The sequence below is a fragment of the Thunnus albacares genome, chromosome 4, assembly GCF_914725855.1.
Source record: "Thunnus albacares chromosome 4, fThuAlb1.1, whole genome shotgun sequence".
NCBI lineage: Eukaryota > Metazoa > Chordata > Actinopteri > Scombriformes > Scombridae > Thunnus > Thunnus albacares.
In genome coordinates, this window is record NC_058109.1 from 37409141 (window position 1) to 37426852 (window position 17712).

The following is a 17712-nucleotide window of genomic DNA, read 5'->3' on the forward strand; positions in this document are numbered from 1 at the left end:
AGTGAGTAAAAGCCGCACCTTGCCTACACCTCCCTGATCTGAGTTGTAAGAGCAAACCTCTGTTAGCTTGATGAGGGAAATCTTCACCTTCACCCACTGATAGAACATGTTAATTTCCCACTGTGTAGTTTTTAATTTACTCATTGCCACCATCTGCTTAGTCTGAGCCTTAATCCATGCTGTCCTAGTATCACGCTTTGCTCTACCTGTGTGCCGCTTGTAGAATTGCTTAAACTCTCTCTTCCATTTTTCTAAGGTTTCTACTGAAAACAACTATTAATTTAACTATTAATTTATTAGCTGAATATAGTCTTGGTCTGGTACTTTAAGGTGTATATGGTGATGGTCAGTTGGTCAGTCATAGATCAGTGTCAGTATTTCTCCTAGCGGTATGCGTCCTTGTGTTGCTGCTACTGTTGCGGTTGCCAATGCACAATTCTCTATCTGTCTGCTGGTGTTCTGCATGTTAGTGTTCTGCATGTTAGTATTCTGCATCTCAACTGACTGTCATGCCTCTACCCCTCTCACTATCAATATCATTACTAAAATTGGAGCCCCTATTATCTGTATCAACATAACAATGATCATGATAATTAGCTCCATCATTAAGCCTACATGCCCTCTAAGAGGATTCCTCAGATTCATCAAGATATTTTGTTTTTTCTTTCGGCTTCTGATGACCCGCTGGTGCTGCTTCTGGGCCTGATGACCTCTTAGCCAATCTCTGGGATCTTCTCTCTCCCTGTGGGACTGTAACATCTTCCCCAGCTTGCTTTCCTAAGGGTGCAGCACTTGCCCTTAAATTGTCTCTGAGTTCAGTTAGTGTCCTTCCTGGCGCCTCCACCCTGCTGCAGTGATTAAGGTGATACCAAACAGTCTTACCTTCAACTTTTATGGCACTTGGAGTGGCTAAGATCACCTTGAATAGCCCTTTGTTCCTGAGTTAGTCCCAGTGTTTTCTCTTTAACACCCCCCGATGTACACGTAGTCACCAGGCTGCACCTGATGGAGATCCTCTTCAATCTCTCTCCTTCCTCCTTCGGTGGCACCTTTCACCTGTTGAAAAATAGCTTTGTGGATAGCAGTTAGGTGTTTGACATAATTTGCTAATTCCATTTCCAACTGTTCGAGCGGAGGACCCTTATAGGGTCCTCTGAGATATGCAACTTGCAGACCTGTAAGCATTTCATGCAGGGTTAAGTGTGTCATACATTTTCATCTTCATTAGTGCCAAAGGTACCACATCTGGCCACTTAAGCTTTCCTCTTTCATACAAATCCCAACACATTTTAGCCAATCTCAGTTTCAAGGTACCATTTGCTCTTTCCGCCATCCCTTGCAACTGCAGATGATACACACACCCTAATCTGTGCTTGATACCCATACACTTAGTCAGGAGCTGTATCGTTGCATTTACAAAGTGTGGACCAATATCTGAACTGATTTTATCAGGTGCGCCAAATCGTGGTATGACCTCCTTAATAAGAAACACTGCTACTGCTTGTTCATAATTCTTAGCTGTAGCTATAGCCTCTATCCACCAACTGAATCCATCAATAATAAACAACACGTACCGTTTGCCTTGTGCCTTTCTGTCTTTTCCCACGTCAATAAAGTCCATCACTTTTTTTGTCTGAATGGACCATCAGGCACCAGAATGGTAGCAATAGGCGTCAGAAACGCTTTTTTGGCAATGTCATAGCTGACAGCAATTGAGCTCTCGCTGCCCCATGAGTTACAGGCGTACCATCAGCTCTCTGAAATCCTCTTTGCCTCCATATGTTGCCAAAAATATGACAGACTCTGTAAGCATAGGCTGAGTCTGTATAGATGTTAACTGTCTGTCCCTCAGCCAACTCAGCAGTCAAAGCCTTGATTTCTGCTAGTTGTGCTGAAAAGGGTTGATCTAACCCTTTCACCTGTACCGGAGAAAAGGTTTTCATATCATCATTTAACTTGGCTATGCCATATCCAGCATGGCGACCCATTTTATCTCCAAAACATGAACCATCAACAAAAAGAGTTAGCTGTGCTTCAATTGGTTCATTGTCTTTTCTAGCTTTTAAAAATGTTTCTGTCACCTCTGTGCAGTCATGCGGCTCCCCATCTGTTGGCAGTACCATTTTTGTTGCTGGATTTATGGTAGTGCATCTCTGAATGTCAAGCTCTGGTGCGGAAAGTGTAACTTCATAAGCTGTTTTTCTCCCATGGTTGAGCACAAATCTGGAACCTGTCAATAATGCATGTAACTGATGTGATGTATATAATATTACTGGGTGTCTCATAGTTATGGTGCCAGCTTTTTCAGGGGCAGTGTCATCACAGCTGTGTCACTGTGACTTCCTGTGGTGTTGGAGCGTCTCTGCCAATAAGAGGCGAGAGTTTCCGGATTTAACACCAAGGTGCGAATTGAGCAGAGCAAGTTGGGAGATAGACTCCCTTTGTTTGACTGGCACCTTCCTTGTTATCAGGTATTGTGACTGCATGCAGGTCTTTGTTTCATGCACATTGAGTATGAGGCCCAACAAAACTATGATGACATCTTGTACAGGCATGCTTAAAGCCCCTTGATGCTGTCTACCATTCTACACTCAGGTTCATTACTGGCAGTATAACATTCATCATTGCATCCTGTAAAAAAGGTTGGGTGGTCCTCTCTCTCTGAGAGGCAGGATTTTCATATGTATTTGTTTATTTACAAGGCCTTTATTGGTAAGCTGCCTTCTTACATTAATTCCATGCTAGTTTCGTCCACTGGACCCCATTGCACTAGGACTAATGACTGGCTTACACTCCATGTCCTTCGTGTTCATACAGAGCTTAGAAAAAGTGCTTTTGGCTTCTTTGCACCATCAACCTGGGCCACACTACAAAGCACTTTAAAAATGAGTTCATTGGTAACCCTTGGTCATTTTAAATCCACTGTCTCAATTTTTTAAACTTCTGGACCTGTTTTTAATTGATTTTGTTGTTGCTCTATTAATTGTATTTATATGTTTGTTTTATTGTCTTCTTTCCTGCTCAACGTCATTGTGTATGAGGGCTTCACCCTAAATGATTTTCGAGTTTAAATAAAGACAAATAATATAAAGGTTAGACCTGTATTTGTCATTTAATGGTTATTAAGTTTCACTACAGAAATCATTCATTAGTATTGTAAGTTTCCGTTGATTATGATTTATTCTAAATAGTTTTACTGAGACTAGGCCTGTATCCCCCAGGTCCCAAAGTGCTTGTAAGCAATAAACAATCAATTAATCGACATCAGAGCTGCTTGTGTGTCTTCGTGGGAATCAACTTCTAACTGTCAGTCGTTAGTCCACCACCATCATCACAACACAACACAGAGACTGTATCAGACATATAAATGAGACTAAATGGGGGCGGTATAGTCAGAAAAGGTATATATATAGCCAGAAAAGACAATCCCCCGTTACATAGACTGATAAAGGCCACGCCCATTTCCGCCTAAAAACTTTTCTGCCATTTTGGATTTTTCATTAAACACATTTTTTGCTTTTGTTGGCACATTTTTCATCTAATCTTAACTAAACTTGATATATACCATATTTAGACGATCCTGAAAAAAGCTTATGTGTTTGTTTTTTGGTATCACTTATCATTTTGTCTGTAATTAGTTACTCAGACTTTTTAAGGTGTGGCCTGATGCCCTTAACAGGCCATAACTCTTCAGTTAAGTTGAATTTACACCAAATTTGGAAATGTTGTACATGCAGCCACACTGAACAAGTGTGTAACCCACAGGGGGCGCTAATGTAATATAACACGATATTTCTATAATTCTGTTGTCTTTAATGAAATGAAACTTGGTACACAAGTTCTCCATGAGAATGTGCATGACATATTCAAACTTGGCAACAACAGCCTCGCCTTGTGGCCCTTAGCGATACACCACCATACTACTTATTTAATTCCATATCTCTTAAAAATAATATTCCATGGTAACAAGTTTAGCAAATTTATACAGATGGGGTTGCTGAACAAGTCTGCAGCATCTGATACAATTTGTAGGTGGTGCTACAAAATTTTAAAAAGTTGCTGCTGAAGCAGAAACTTGCAGTAGCAGCAGCTGGCAATAGCAGCTAACAGCTTGCAGCTCTCACAGGAATTTTCTTCAAAAATACAAATATTCTAGTTAACTATGTAAACCCATCAGAACTTTTAAAGACGGTCTGTGGTATTCAGGAGCCCAAACTAAAGATAAGCGATGAATGAATTAAATGTCTTTGAATAGCTGATGACATCACTCAGGTAGTTGACCCTTAACCTGAGAATCCCCAGTGTTCAATGTGCGCCTGCTCTGCTAGTGTCTGCTAGTTAATGTTCACCTCACAAACTGATAACATCACGCACAAAGGTCACACGAAGAGAAAGAAAGCACTGCCAGGCACAAAAGGAGCAAAGCCAGCAAGTGAGAGGAGGGAAGATAAAAAGGGATTACCATGGTGGTCATCACAGAGCTCCAAAGTAAGTGTTCCCACAGTTCCTCTCTTCTGAAGTATTAGCTTGTAGAAGCTTTGCATCTCAAGGTAAAATACTACATGTATACCAAGAAAGTATAGTATTTGGAAAGTTTATCATTGAGGTCAGTTTACTCAGGCCATTATCCGTAAGCATCACAGAATCATGTCTAGGAATTGTGCTGACAGTTTGACTTAAAAATTACTCCTGTAAGAATGAATGAACAGGGCTGATATATTCAAAACTTCTAAATGCTCTTAACAGTGGTCCTAATCTCTGACTGAGTCAGAAAATGGGATTTAAACCATTTTGGTTGGTTTTGGCTTGGTATAAAGAGGCTCAAACATAGTGTTGTAAAACTGGGACAACGATCATGTCTTCCCACATTGCCCATCTCAAACACAGCCAATAGCAATCCTCCAAAGGTGGCGAGACATGGCTGCTTCACATTCATTCATTACAGTGTCATGCACACCTTGTCATGATCAATCATTCATTGTGTCCAATGTTATATATATCTACTTAATACAGTATTTCATAAATTATTTATACAAATCTGTGGAGGTCTTCTAAAATGTTTGTTTGTTAATTAAATACATAATTGATTGTGTCTGGTTCACTGAAACAGAGAAAACGGGGTCAACATAAAAATAAAATTTAATACTTGTAAGTGCATTAGAATAACTTCATGTGTCATTTCTGTTTTCTTGTCTATTGTTACTCTTTGAAACTCACTAGAATTCTTTGTACTTTTTGTAGGCTCACAACCCCAAAAATGATTGCACTTCAATATAATAATAATAATAATAATAATAATAATAATAATAATAATAATAATGATAATAATAATTATAATAATAATGATAATAATAATAACAACAACAACAATAATAGTAATATTGTATAAAGAGTGCGATCATTTGATTGTATTCATGCTGAAATAATTTGGGCGCTAACACCAGGTGTTTACTCTAAAAGCAAAATGACATCATCCTCAAAATTCTGATGCACATAAAAAATTTTAACACATCAAAATTTGACTCTGAGAGGCTTACATACAGTGAAAAGCAGTGAATCACTAAGTCTTATAGTTTTCTCATTAGCTACACCATGGATTGCTAAAAAAAATACAATCACACCAATTAAATTTCATCTGTCTTTGATCTAAATGGCTAACACAGGTTGAGATCTTGGACTCATTAGTTTTTGTAGAGTAGGGATTTCTGTAACAACTTACCCTACTTCCAAAGTGCATGGAACTGCATCAAGTAAACTGTTTATTAGTTTTAGGCCATGCAAGCAGGTTGCCTTGGCTGCTGCTGAGGCGCTCTACTGGTGTAGGTAAGCCCGTAAAACATGCACTGTGACACTGCACCATTCTTCATGCTCCCATCAGCAATGGACACTAAAAGTATTGTGAATATGTGGTTTTGGAGCTTTGAGGTGCAATAAGCATAAACACAGCTGTGAGTGACTATAATCACTACTGTTTCCTTTTTGCCAGTTAAATGTGAGGAAGCTCATTGATATTTTTAAGAATATGGCTGGTAATGTTCTTTGTTTTTGTAATTATCAACAAATCCCATAAAAAAGATTGAAACCAACCAACACTGAAACCCCCCCCCCCACCACAGACAATAAGTGAAAAGGAAAAATATAGAATAACCCAAAATAAATTCACTGATCTACATGAATCTACAGTCTCCTGTGCAGGTTAGGACATTTCTGCAGTTATCCCTCAGAGATAAATTAAGTAAATAATTAAAATTAACCATTGAGAACTGTTTGCATGCTCTATGTATCTATCACTAAATGAAATGCCCGCAAATCATTGTGCTGAACTTTTTGTATTGACTAAATGAACTGACTACAGTTCCCCTGTGTATACTTGTCTTCCAGAGATTGGCATTGGTCTGATGGGATTTGGTTTATTTTTCCTGCTCTTTGGTGTGCTGCTGTACTTTGACTCTGTCTTGCTGGCCTTTGGGAATGTGAGTGATCACTCACACACACACATCTGCTCAGTGTCATGTCATTTAACATTTTAGAGTTAATGACCAACTTGTTAATTGAGATAATGTATGTATTTCACAGCTGAAGACTAATTATTATAATTATGTTAAATATGACATGATTATTATAATTATCAATGTCACTTTAAATGAGAAGGAATGAAAGAGGTATACATTGTAGGTGTTTAAACAAGAAAAATGGCTGCCAATATGGAATAACCTTAGGCTCAAATCTCATCTTCAGTAAGACTTGCAGCAAAGGTCTTAAATGAATTGTATATGAAATCTTCTTGACCGCTTGGCCACCAGGATCCAACCTATAGGAAAACTTTAGACTAAAAAATCAGCTGGTTATATTATTTACTGGATATTATCCAAACACAGGCTGTGTGTCTGTCAGGTTTTTCATTAAGGGAGCAACTCATCAACATCTTAATTTGCAGTGAGTTAACTGACTGGAAAATTAAAAATCACATAAAATCTGCTGTCATTTTAAACATTTGAATCTTGCATACATATCGTGTATCTTTATAGGGTGATGATGATGATGTTTTTAATTATCATGATGAAAGGCTTCTTACTCTAAACAAGTGTTTAATTAGATTTAATAAGCTGATAAATTCCCTGTTTGTGGTAGAATGACATGCTCTTACAGTAACTGCTAAAGGAGAGTATTTAAACACATGCTAAATATTTACTTTGGGTTACAATTTAAAGCTACTATTTGACTATTTCTCAGTTAGGTGCCACCTGGTGGAATATGAGACAAACAAAACATATTCCATCAGAAAAATTCAGCAATATTTTACTTTAAATACCCCATTAATAATTTATAATCAGTGTATAAACATTTAATAAATGGCTTATAACACACTGTTATTTAGTTATAAATAGATAAAATAACAGATATAAGAAGTGTTTATTAATGTACAGTATCTGTCAGCAATTATAACTTCTCCCTTGAAGACATATTTTATTACTATATTGTCATTTCTTATTATAGTTCTAGTTGTCGACAAATACATTAATAAACACTTATTTCTGCTTACAGCTACATTATTGTGTGTAATGGACCATTGATTAATTGCTTGTTTGCTGCTGATAAATGCTAAATAGCACTCAAATTGTTACCAAAAAGCTTCAACAATAATGTTAAAGAGGACCTATGATGGTCATTTCTCATTTTTTTGATTTTTATTTTTTGACTTGATTAAAGTAGCTTTGCATGATTCACAGTTCAAAAAAACTCTTTATTTATCTTATACTGGCCCTTTATGCAGCCCCTCACCTCAGCCTTTGTCTCTAACAGGCAGTTTTAGCTCCTGTCTCTTTAAGCCCCCCCCCTCCTGATGAGCCCACTCTGTTCTGATCGGCCAGCTTTCCAGAACTTACCAAGGGGCAGCATGTATCAGAGTTGTGTTAAGTTACTGTTGATGCAAACCAAACATTTCCTGCTTTACTGCTTCAAATTAAAGGCTTTAAAATGACTAAAGAACAGGAGACTTTTATTGTGAAGAATTTACAGGCAGTGAAACATGTTCCCCAGTGAATTAGCAGAGATAATTCTTTAGCTTTTTAGCTAAAAACCGGGCAACACAACAACATCTAGAGATATTTGGAACTCTTTGTTGTGTAGATCAGTTAGATACAATGCATGGAATAGTACAAGCAGAGACTGCTACAGTGATGATGATGTTTCTACATATGTTTACCTCATTATTTGACTCATTAACATGAACATTGTAACATTACTGAAAATATAGAAAAGCATAATAGGTCCCTTTTAAGGAGCAAAGTTAAGTTGAGAAACTAATATCTGCAGCCTCTTGTAAAAGCAGCGCTCTACAGTTTGTAAAACAGCAGGGGTCTTATGTAGACCCATACCTGTGCATGTGTACTGCACTGTGAGCCACAGAACAAGAGACTCAACCAGTGGCATGTGGCTGCAGCATCACTGGGTAAGGTTGGGCAAATATTTCCATACTTCATTTCCTGTTACACTCTGCTGTCACCCAGGTGGAAAGTAACTAAGTACTTTTCTTCACCCAAGGACTGTACTTAACTACAATTTTGAAGTACTTATACTGTACTTGAGTAATTCCATTTGATGCTACTTTATACTTCCAATCCACTAATATTTCAGAGGGAAATATTGTACTTTCTACTCCACTATTTTTATTTGACAGCTTTAGTTACTTTATAGAGGAAGATTTGACACAATGGTAACAAGCTTTTAAAATACAACACATCATTAAAGTCGAAACCAGTGGTTTCCAACCTTTTTGGCTTTTGACGTCTTACAAAAAGCAGTGTGTAGTCGGGTCACATTTCAGATGTGTGTGAGTTGTTAACAGCTCCACCAAATAGTGATTTTTCCCTCTAAACTTCTTATATGGTTTAATTTCAGTAATTGTTCACATGATCCAATATTTCACCAAAAATCAAAGATTGGAGAAAAAGTCCAAAAACTGAAAACAGATCTGTGTATCAGAACTTTGTTTTGGCTTCTTTCCTCTCCCATTCTAATCATCTCACAACCCCTCAGATGTATCTGGTGACCCTTTAGAGGGTTCCAATCCCTAGGTTGGGAACCACTGGACTAAACTAGCTAACTGTATATAAAGTAATTAAAACTAGCTCCGCCTCCAGCAGCTACAACAGTAACATGCTGCTTATACACTTATGCTTCCGTATTAATAATCTGATGATGTCATATATAAAAAATATATCAGTCAGGGACCAAACGACTGCTTTTACAGCAATACTTTAACTACATCAAGCAAATAATACTACTACTTAATAGTACTTTTATTGTAAAAGGATTTTTCATGCAGGGCTTTTAGTTGAAACAAAGTATTTTTACAATGTTTAACTGGTACTTTTACTGAAGTAAAGGATCTGAATACTTCCACCACTGACTGTTAGCCAACAATGGAAGGCACAATGACACAAAGTCAATTTGTTGTAAAAGATTAAGAGGAGGGAATGGGTTTCTGTAGAAAAATAATAGATAAAATACATTTTACAGTGATAGATATCATGTGCACCTAAATCTTCAAATGTTGATAATAAGGTCACTTTACCGATAGTATTTATTCCTGGTCATATCGTTAGTACATAGTCAGACGGCAAAGCAACAATAACACTCTAAGGTGTTCTGAGGAATCCCACAGAGACTAAAGGTATTTTATCCAACCAAACATGTGAACAACATGTGATTCTAGAGACAGGGACATCTTCCTACAGTTAAACAAGAAAGTTTACAGGCTGATTGTGAATACATCAGCAATACCTGTACACAACAAACACAAAAAAATAGCAGAAGTGTAAGAATATGTTTCTAATTTCCCCTCACGTTTTGTTCTGATCCCTCTCCTTGTAGATCTTCTTTTTGACTGGTTTGATATTCATCATTGGCTTCAGGAGGACAGCCCACTTCTTCTTCCAAAGACAAAAATTTCGAGGTTCTTTCTTCTTCCTGGGAGGCGTGTCTCTGGTGCTGTGCCACTGGCCAATCATCGGTATGCTGGTGGAGAGTTATGGCTTTGTGCTTTTATTCAGGTAAGTTCACTTGTTTGTGTTTCTGAGACAGGAAAAAAAGTTTCATATGAATCTTTCCCTCATTGAAACCAAACTTTTCCCAGAAATGCCAGAAAGGTCATTAACAGGTTTAATAAGCAATGGTAATCCTCCATCTCCTGTTAACCGACCCGTTGGATGTAGGATATTGCTTGTTTGCACGTTATTCAATCAAGATAAATACAGTGGACAGCCATGCATACTGGTACGACACTCTGGCACTTCTCAAATCGGATGCTAAAGATTAGCATTGATAATCACATCCGATGACAGAAAAACAATGGTAATATAAAAATACTGTACATACAAATATAATATTGAATTTTTAACCTCAGGAACTACACATTATACACATCCTCTGATTGTTTCGTACTGTGTGTGTACCCAAAGCAAAATTTTTGGACAACAACAGAGGTTTACAGCACAGAGGAATAATATATTAGGCTTTGATACACACACAATACTTTTTAGTATTGTTGGTTTCATTGTTGGTTTGGCTCCAAACATGAGATTTGTTTTTAATGAGAAAAATATAAAAAATCACTAGCCATATCCTTTAATGAAAAGAAACCAGAGAGTGAAGTCCATATGTCAGAAGTCCATGAAAATATCATGAATATACTGGAATTGTGGAAATCAGGAAAAATTATCTTTGGGATGGATCAGGGTGATGGTGGGGCCTCCTGTGCTGTAAAATTACTCAGTTCTATCTCAATTCTTTCTGGTGCAGGGAAAATGGCAGCCACAACGTAATATAGTTTAGATGCCAAACCCCAAAAATAATGGTTAAAACTTGGAAATAAGAAAGAAAACAAAATATGCAAAAACAACAGTCTGACGAGGAATGAATCCATGCTCAAGATCAACAATAACAAAGTCTGCCAAAATAGAAAGAACAGAATTCAAAGGTGGCGTCCACCATGGCAGAAAAAGCGAGGTGCAACAATTGTTTGCGGACTTGAAGGACACATTAACTAAAGGAATTAAAGAACTCAGAGATAACCTTAAAGACTTTTGACAAGATATGGAACAGGACATTAAGACAATCATGCAACAAACAGCAGACTTACATAAGGACATGAAGATAAAGTAAAGTGTGTGGAACAGCTGGATATGCGTGTGAGTGAGCTTGATGACACCAAGACCATATAGCAAAAAACACTGGAATACGTGAAGACATGAATGGAGGAGATTGGGGATCAGATGGACCATGCGGAAAGTAAATCTAGGCAGAATAATCTCTGCATTTATAACGTTGAGGAAAAAAGTGAAGGCAGTAACATGACAGCCTTCAAAATTCTGAAAGTGTCAGGTGAGCTCAACATAATCCAAGCGCACAGTATACATAAGGAAGAAAAATTCTACAAGACCTATCATTGCAGCTTTCCTGAATTTTGTCACAAAGAAAAGAGTACTCAAAGCAGCATGGGATAAGAAAGAAGTCTTTCTGTATAAAAGCGCATGTATTTATTTCGATCACAACTTCAGGTTTAAAGCAAGACAGCAGAGAGTTCTGTATAAATGAATCTGGGAACATCTGGAATCACAAGACATAAGACACACATCCTTGCACTCACAATAAAGACAGAACATCTACAACATATTCGAACCCAGCAGAGGCAGCCAGAGATTTGGAGCAGAGAAGCCTATACAAAGCAGTGAAGGCAGAGAAGGTCATCACTCAGCCAGCAGGCCCTCAGGAGACTCTTGGGGAGAAAAACAACTCATCACCAGCGTCAGTCAACAACCAGAGTCTGTAAAGGAACTGTGAAATCAACCATCAGGTGGAGACACTTGTATAATTTAAGTTTATATTAAAATGGAGTTAATAGACTGGAGAAGCCGAATATATTGGCAAAAGAGGGAGGAAATGGAGAAGAAGACAAACAAATAATGGACAATATGAGAGACAATCTGCGTAAAGAATCTATTATGTTGAGATTTTTACAATGCTCTTGAGGTCAAAGTTGCCAATCTCTAGCACTCCCCTGCCCTTCCTTGACTGGATCTCAATCTAAATTTAAGTGTATGGGTGTGCATGTATGAAAGTGAATGGGACAGTTGGGTATATGGAGGAGTGGAGTGGAGTGTGTGCAGATGGCTGGCTCATGAATAGAGAACTTGGGATGGGGAATAGCTAATGACAAGCAGAGGTTATAGAGGTAGAAAATAATAGATCTAAGAAAACTTTCTTTCTTCTAATGTTTTCACCTGCTTTATTTATTTAATTTTCTAAAGTAATCAACTTTGTCTAATTCCCCTCTTTGTCTTTTCTCTCTTCCTCCTCATAATATATCATTATAGAATATTCTTCTTTTTCCCTCCTCTCACCAAGTGGGAAGATATTATATGCTTGTAAAGTTATTAAAATGGGTTAAGAATGGGGGATACAAACTTTAGGTAAACATTTATACGGATATGATATATGAAGGGTTTATAGAGTTGGGAAAATTAAGGAAAATTCTGTTATATTGAAGGGGTTATCATTTTTTGGAGGCATGATAACAAAATTGGCATGCAATTTTTTTCTTTTTCTGTAAAATATAATACAGTACAGATTAACTATGTTTAAAAATAAAGTAAAGAAACAGGTTTTCAGACATAGAGCAGTAGAATGAATAACTAAATAAAGTAAAGAGGCAAATGAAATAAATAGGGGAATGGAGGGGTTATAAACAAACATCATTCATTTTAAGGGGAGCAATCTCAGAGCTTGGATTAGTAGATACATGGTGGATGCTAAATCCAACCAAAAAAGCATATACATATTATTCAGGTAGATTCTTAATTTACAACAGATTAGATTGTTTTTTTATGGTGTCATGTGGTCATGCCACAGTGACCATAAATATAAATCTGAATATAAAGGGAGGAGAAAACATATGGAGGATAAACAACTCACTCTTCCAAGATAAAATATTTTAAGAAAAGATAAATAAAATACTTCAAGAATATATGGAGATAAAAGATACTGGGGACACTAATCCAGTTATTATATGGGAGGGAGCTAAAGCTGTTTTACTTGGACACATAAAAGCACACTCTGATTCTTCCACAATTCTTGTTCTTATTTCAAACCTTCAAAACAAAACAATGGCACTCACTAATCCATCTTCTTGTGCTTTCTATTGTGGACAGATAACGAACGCGTTTCAGCATAAAGCCATCATCAGTGTAGAGAACAAAATGAATAACAATACAAATATAGACAACCAGGTGAGGCCAAGTCCAATCAGTGACAAGAACATATAATTATACAATGTGTGAAAACACACATGCAGCCTCCCTTGTCTATATTTGTATTGTTATTTCTTTTGTTCTTTACGCTAATGATGGCTTTACACTGAAATGCATTCGTTATCTGTCCACAAAAAAACAGAGGATGGATTAGTGAGTGCCGTTGTTTTGTTTTGTTTGTTTAGTCTTTATCACAACCGTGCACCCGATACAATCTCAAGATTTTGAGTTGTGCGCACCACTGCTTAGTACCAGTTCTTATTTCAAACCTTACATATACCCATTCCGCATAGTAGTTTTAAAAGATGGAATGCAATGCTTACAAATTATATCTGGGACTATAAAAGGAAAAGGGAAAAACTTAGTATGCTAACCCAACCTAAATAAAAGGGTGGGCTTAGCTTTCCAGATTGAATGATCTATTTTCATGCTACTCAAGTAGATAAAACAATGCAATGGATGAATAACAGAGTAAAAACAGGATGCACCTTTCTAGTCTTCTGACCACTCAAAGTGCTTTTACACTACAAATCACATTCACCCATTCACACACATTCATACACTAAATGGGTACAGGGGCTACCATGCAAGGTCCCAACCTGCCCATCAGAGGAAACTAACCATTCACACATTCATAGACTGATGGCACAGCCATCAGGAGCAATTTGGGATTAAGTATCTCGCCCAAGAACACATCGGCATGTGGACTAGAGGAGCCGGGAATTGAACCACCGATCTTCCGATTAGTGGACGACCTGCTTTACCTCCTGAGCCACAGCTGCCCCAAAAACAATCAATACTAATATCAATGTGAACACTACCCTCCTTAAGTTTAAAGGAAATGAAAAAATACACTGGAAATAACAGGTGTGTAGAAAATACATTAATGAATTGGAGATATAATCATAAAATATATAAATTTGACAAAGAATGCATACATCTGAGAGAGACAGCCAGTGATCCAGATTTTTTTGCCTAATAAAATGGATAAATTACTAGAGGAATGGGAAGGAAAGGGATTGCAAGTGTATTTACAGATGATTACAAATAATACAATAGACTCATTTGAAACATTAGCAACCAAATTTATTTATAAGTAACAATAATTTATTGAAATATTTACTAATAAGAGGCTTTCTCATGAAACAGCAGGGAGAAGAACAGATTCAAAGAATGCATGGGTTACTGGAATTTATAAACAAAAACAGAAATAGTGAAAATAGTAAAATATCAAAACTGTGTATAATCCTATATGAAAACAAAGGTAAATGTAGACAACACCAAAGAGAAATGTGCGGAACAGGAAGCTAACCATGCACACATTTTTTATTTTTGCCCAGTGTTGAAAACATTTTGGGGGGCAGTCCTGGAGAAAGTCACAAATATTTTTTCATTTAAAGAAGTTATTACAAACATCCAATTAGGTACCACCCCATTAGAAATAGAGAGGGAAGAAGATAAATATCTATATACAATAATTCGCATAGCCATATTAAAACAAATAGCATAGAATTGGCTGGATGTTAAACCACCATCTATTACCACCTGAAAACAGTCAAAGAGATTAAAGAAATGGAAAGAATCACTTATAAGTTGAGAAACAGAAAAGAGGAATGTAAAAGAAACCAAGGTAAATGGGTTACGGAAATGGATGGAGTAGAACAGTAAAACTTAGAGTACTACAATTTTAGTTATTTTTCTTTTTTTTTAATTTTCCTTAAATTTCTTTGGTTATGCCAATAGCAAAACTGTATAAATGTGGCAAGTTAATTCAAATAATAATAAACTGATAACTTGCAATGTAAAAACCTGCGATAAAGTAATAATAAAAAAATCTTTTTGGTACATCACACCAGAAATTCATATCAAATCTGCAGGAAGCTTTAGCATGAGCCCAACAATGCCCAGTGCTACCCTTATGTAGTTGCAGTTTGCAGCGCAGCAGGATGACGAGCAAAGCAGGACACTGGAAGTGTTGCTGGTTGTTCAGCAGCTAAAAGTCTTCATGGCCTTTCAGAGGATGGAAATTTATGTCAGGACTGGCTGAAATTCTTCTCTTCATTATGGGCAAGTGGTTATATGTGTTCAGCACATTTTACAGCCGACTGTCTGCTTAATGAGATTCAGTATGCCACAGGATTTTCTACTGTTTCATCTTGAATTTTTGGATGAAGTTTTAAAACATGGTTTCTTTCTGTTCCTCAGCTAAAGGAATATGATATATCTGTGCTAAAGCTAAGCTAGCAACCCCTGGCTATGTTTGAAAAACAGACTTTTACTTTGTGAGGAAACTTAGACACAATCTTATCGTTCTGAAACATCCTATTGAAATCTCAGTGGTGAAACAGCAGTTTCTTTCCTTCATTCAGGATCAGACTCCACTTCATAGATGCTATATACTGTCTTACATCTCCAGCTGTAGACATTACTTCAGGTAAACATGCTGCATTATTTAATAGGTATTATTCTGATTAGCTGGGGGTAAAGGTGGTGGCCACACCTACAGCCAGTCGGAGTAGGTGCTCGTTAGTAATGCCGATTTTATGTAAATGGCTTCAGAAACAGCCTGCTGAAAGACAGAGGGGAATCTGGGCTGTAAGGAAAGGTGGATTTAGAGAAATCTAAACAGCTTTTGGTGAATAAAATGTCACAGATATGCTTAAAATAGACTAATTTATAAAAAATGAGTCAAAAAGGGCCTTAATACCATATCTTTAAAATACAAAGAAATTACTGCAGACCTATAAAAAAGGTCTCAACTGCACAACACACCACATCAACCCGCCAAATTTGTTTTTTGGTGTTTTTTGTTTTTGTGAAGCTACTTGGGTCACTTGGCTGATCATGATGTACATAGGCTTTGTCTGGATCATACATGACACAGGACCCCCCCTATTGTCAGTGTTAATTATGAACATCAAAAGACCATCCTTGAACAGAGACATTATATACACACACTTGATATCACATGACAAAAGTTTATTATTTGGGTCACATGATGACACCTGAGCCCTCTCAGTTCGCCAAATAAGACTGTGATGCAGTGAACTTTTGAGTTACACATTGTTTACATTTTTTTCAGTTATCACAGTGTTGTGTTTCTCTATGTAGGTCCTTCTTCCCCATGGCCTTGGGATTTGTGCTGTCAGCTGTGAATATCCCTTTCCTCAATGCAGTAAGAATGTTTTGTTTGTGGCTTAGTAGTTTAACACATAATAGGCTTAAAAAGACATTCACTTATAAATTCCTCAGGGATTGTCACTGCAAGGATAATAACATCTCCTGTTTTTTCAGTTATTCACCAGCAGCTCCTCCATGGTCTGAGCAGAGGAAGGAATACCAGAGAACTGATGAGTGAATACCAGAGAACTCATTAACGTTAAATATTGGAATTTATTAATGCTGAAGTATTGATTTATTTTTTACAGTGTACTGCACTGTGTGCCATATGAAGTGACAATTAATACTGAAATCAAGCAGTTAAATTATAAGCTGTTTAAAAGCTAATTTAACATAAAACAAGTTATTTTAAAAACCTTTTAATATCGATATTTAAAGCTTTTTTGAATGAAAATTAAAACATTTCACCACACATTTATTCCATGTTAATTGTTTCAGATCTTCATTTGAGTTATGTAATGTTTACATTTTTTTATGGCTGCACCATCAAATAAAAATATTCTACATGTCATACACATTTCCCCAAAATTCAAATTGACATTCTCTTGAAATTGAGATCTCTACCAGAACATAAAAATAGATTTTTTTTTCTTTTTAAAAATAATTTAAGAAAAAAAATTAAACCATGATAGTCAAGACAAGGCAAAACAGAAAAAAGGGGAAATACACGAAAAACACTATTATACTGCCACATTAAAATAAAAACAACAACACATTGATAAAGCAAATCAGATCAACTCAAATATGTTGGACATCATTAATTAATCTTGTTTAAGAAATCAAGACAAGGGCTCCATATTTTTTTTAAAATCCAACATGAGAGTGCCTGTTGCAAAAATGAATCCTTTCTATTAGAAATGATAAGCCACCTCAAATAACCCTCTGTCAAAGGAAAGTAGGGAAGGAGATCCACCAGTTCTTGAGAATTTGTCTTCTTGCTGCCACCATTCCAAACTTTGGTCGGTTCTGTTTACACTCTGATACAACTGATCTAAGCTCAGAACAGCCAAGTAGAGCAAGTACTGGATCAGTATATCCAGCATATAAGAGTATTAGTCAAAATCTTGTAACTATGAAACATGGGACAGCTTATGGATATATAAATTATATGCAATTTACTGTGTGAGTAATGGAGCCTGTGTACAACCTTAAATTGTATTAGCTGATATCTGCTTAACTGGGGAGTTTTTAGGATAACATATTTTATATATCTGTCAATGTT

The 17712-nt window shown here is 36.7% G+C and overlaps 1 protein-coding gene across 1 annotated transcript; it reads left to right on the plus strand.

Annotated features, from left to right (window-relative positions):
- Positions 1–4400: 4400 nt before the first annotated feature.
- golt1a (golgi transport 1A) lies at positions 4401–17154 on the plus strand. Its single transcript, XM_044349580.1, has 5 exons — positions 4401–4488; positions 6382–6473; positions 9877–10055; positions 16422–16485; positions 16605–17154. The coding sequence occupies exons 1-5, from the start codon at positions 4464–4466 to the stop codon at positions 16632–16634; spliced, it is 390 nt and encodes a 129-aa protein (XP_044205515.1). The 5' UTR covers positions 4401–4463; the 3' UTR covers positions 16635–17154.
- Positions 17155–17712: the final 558 nt, after the last annotated feature.

Excerpts from the sequence above, each read along its gene's own strand:
- golt1a (XM_044349580.1), top strand. The coding sequence starts at position 4,464 with ATGGTGGTCATCACAGAGCTCCAAA. Across the intron at positions 6,474-9,876 it reads TCTTGCTGGCCTTTGGGAAT|ATCTTCTTTTTGACTGGTTT; the intron begins GTGAGTGATCAC and ends CTCTCCTTGTAG. Across the intron at positions 16,486-16,604 it reads ATATCCCTTTCCTCAATGCA|TTATTCACCAGCAGCTCCTC; the intron begins GTAAGAATGTTT and ends CTGTTTTTTCAG.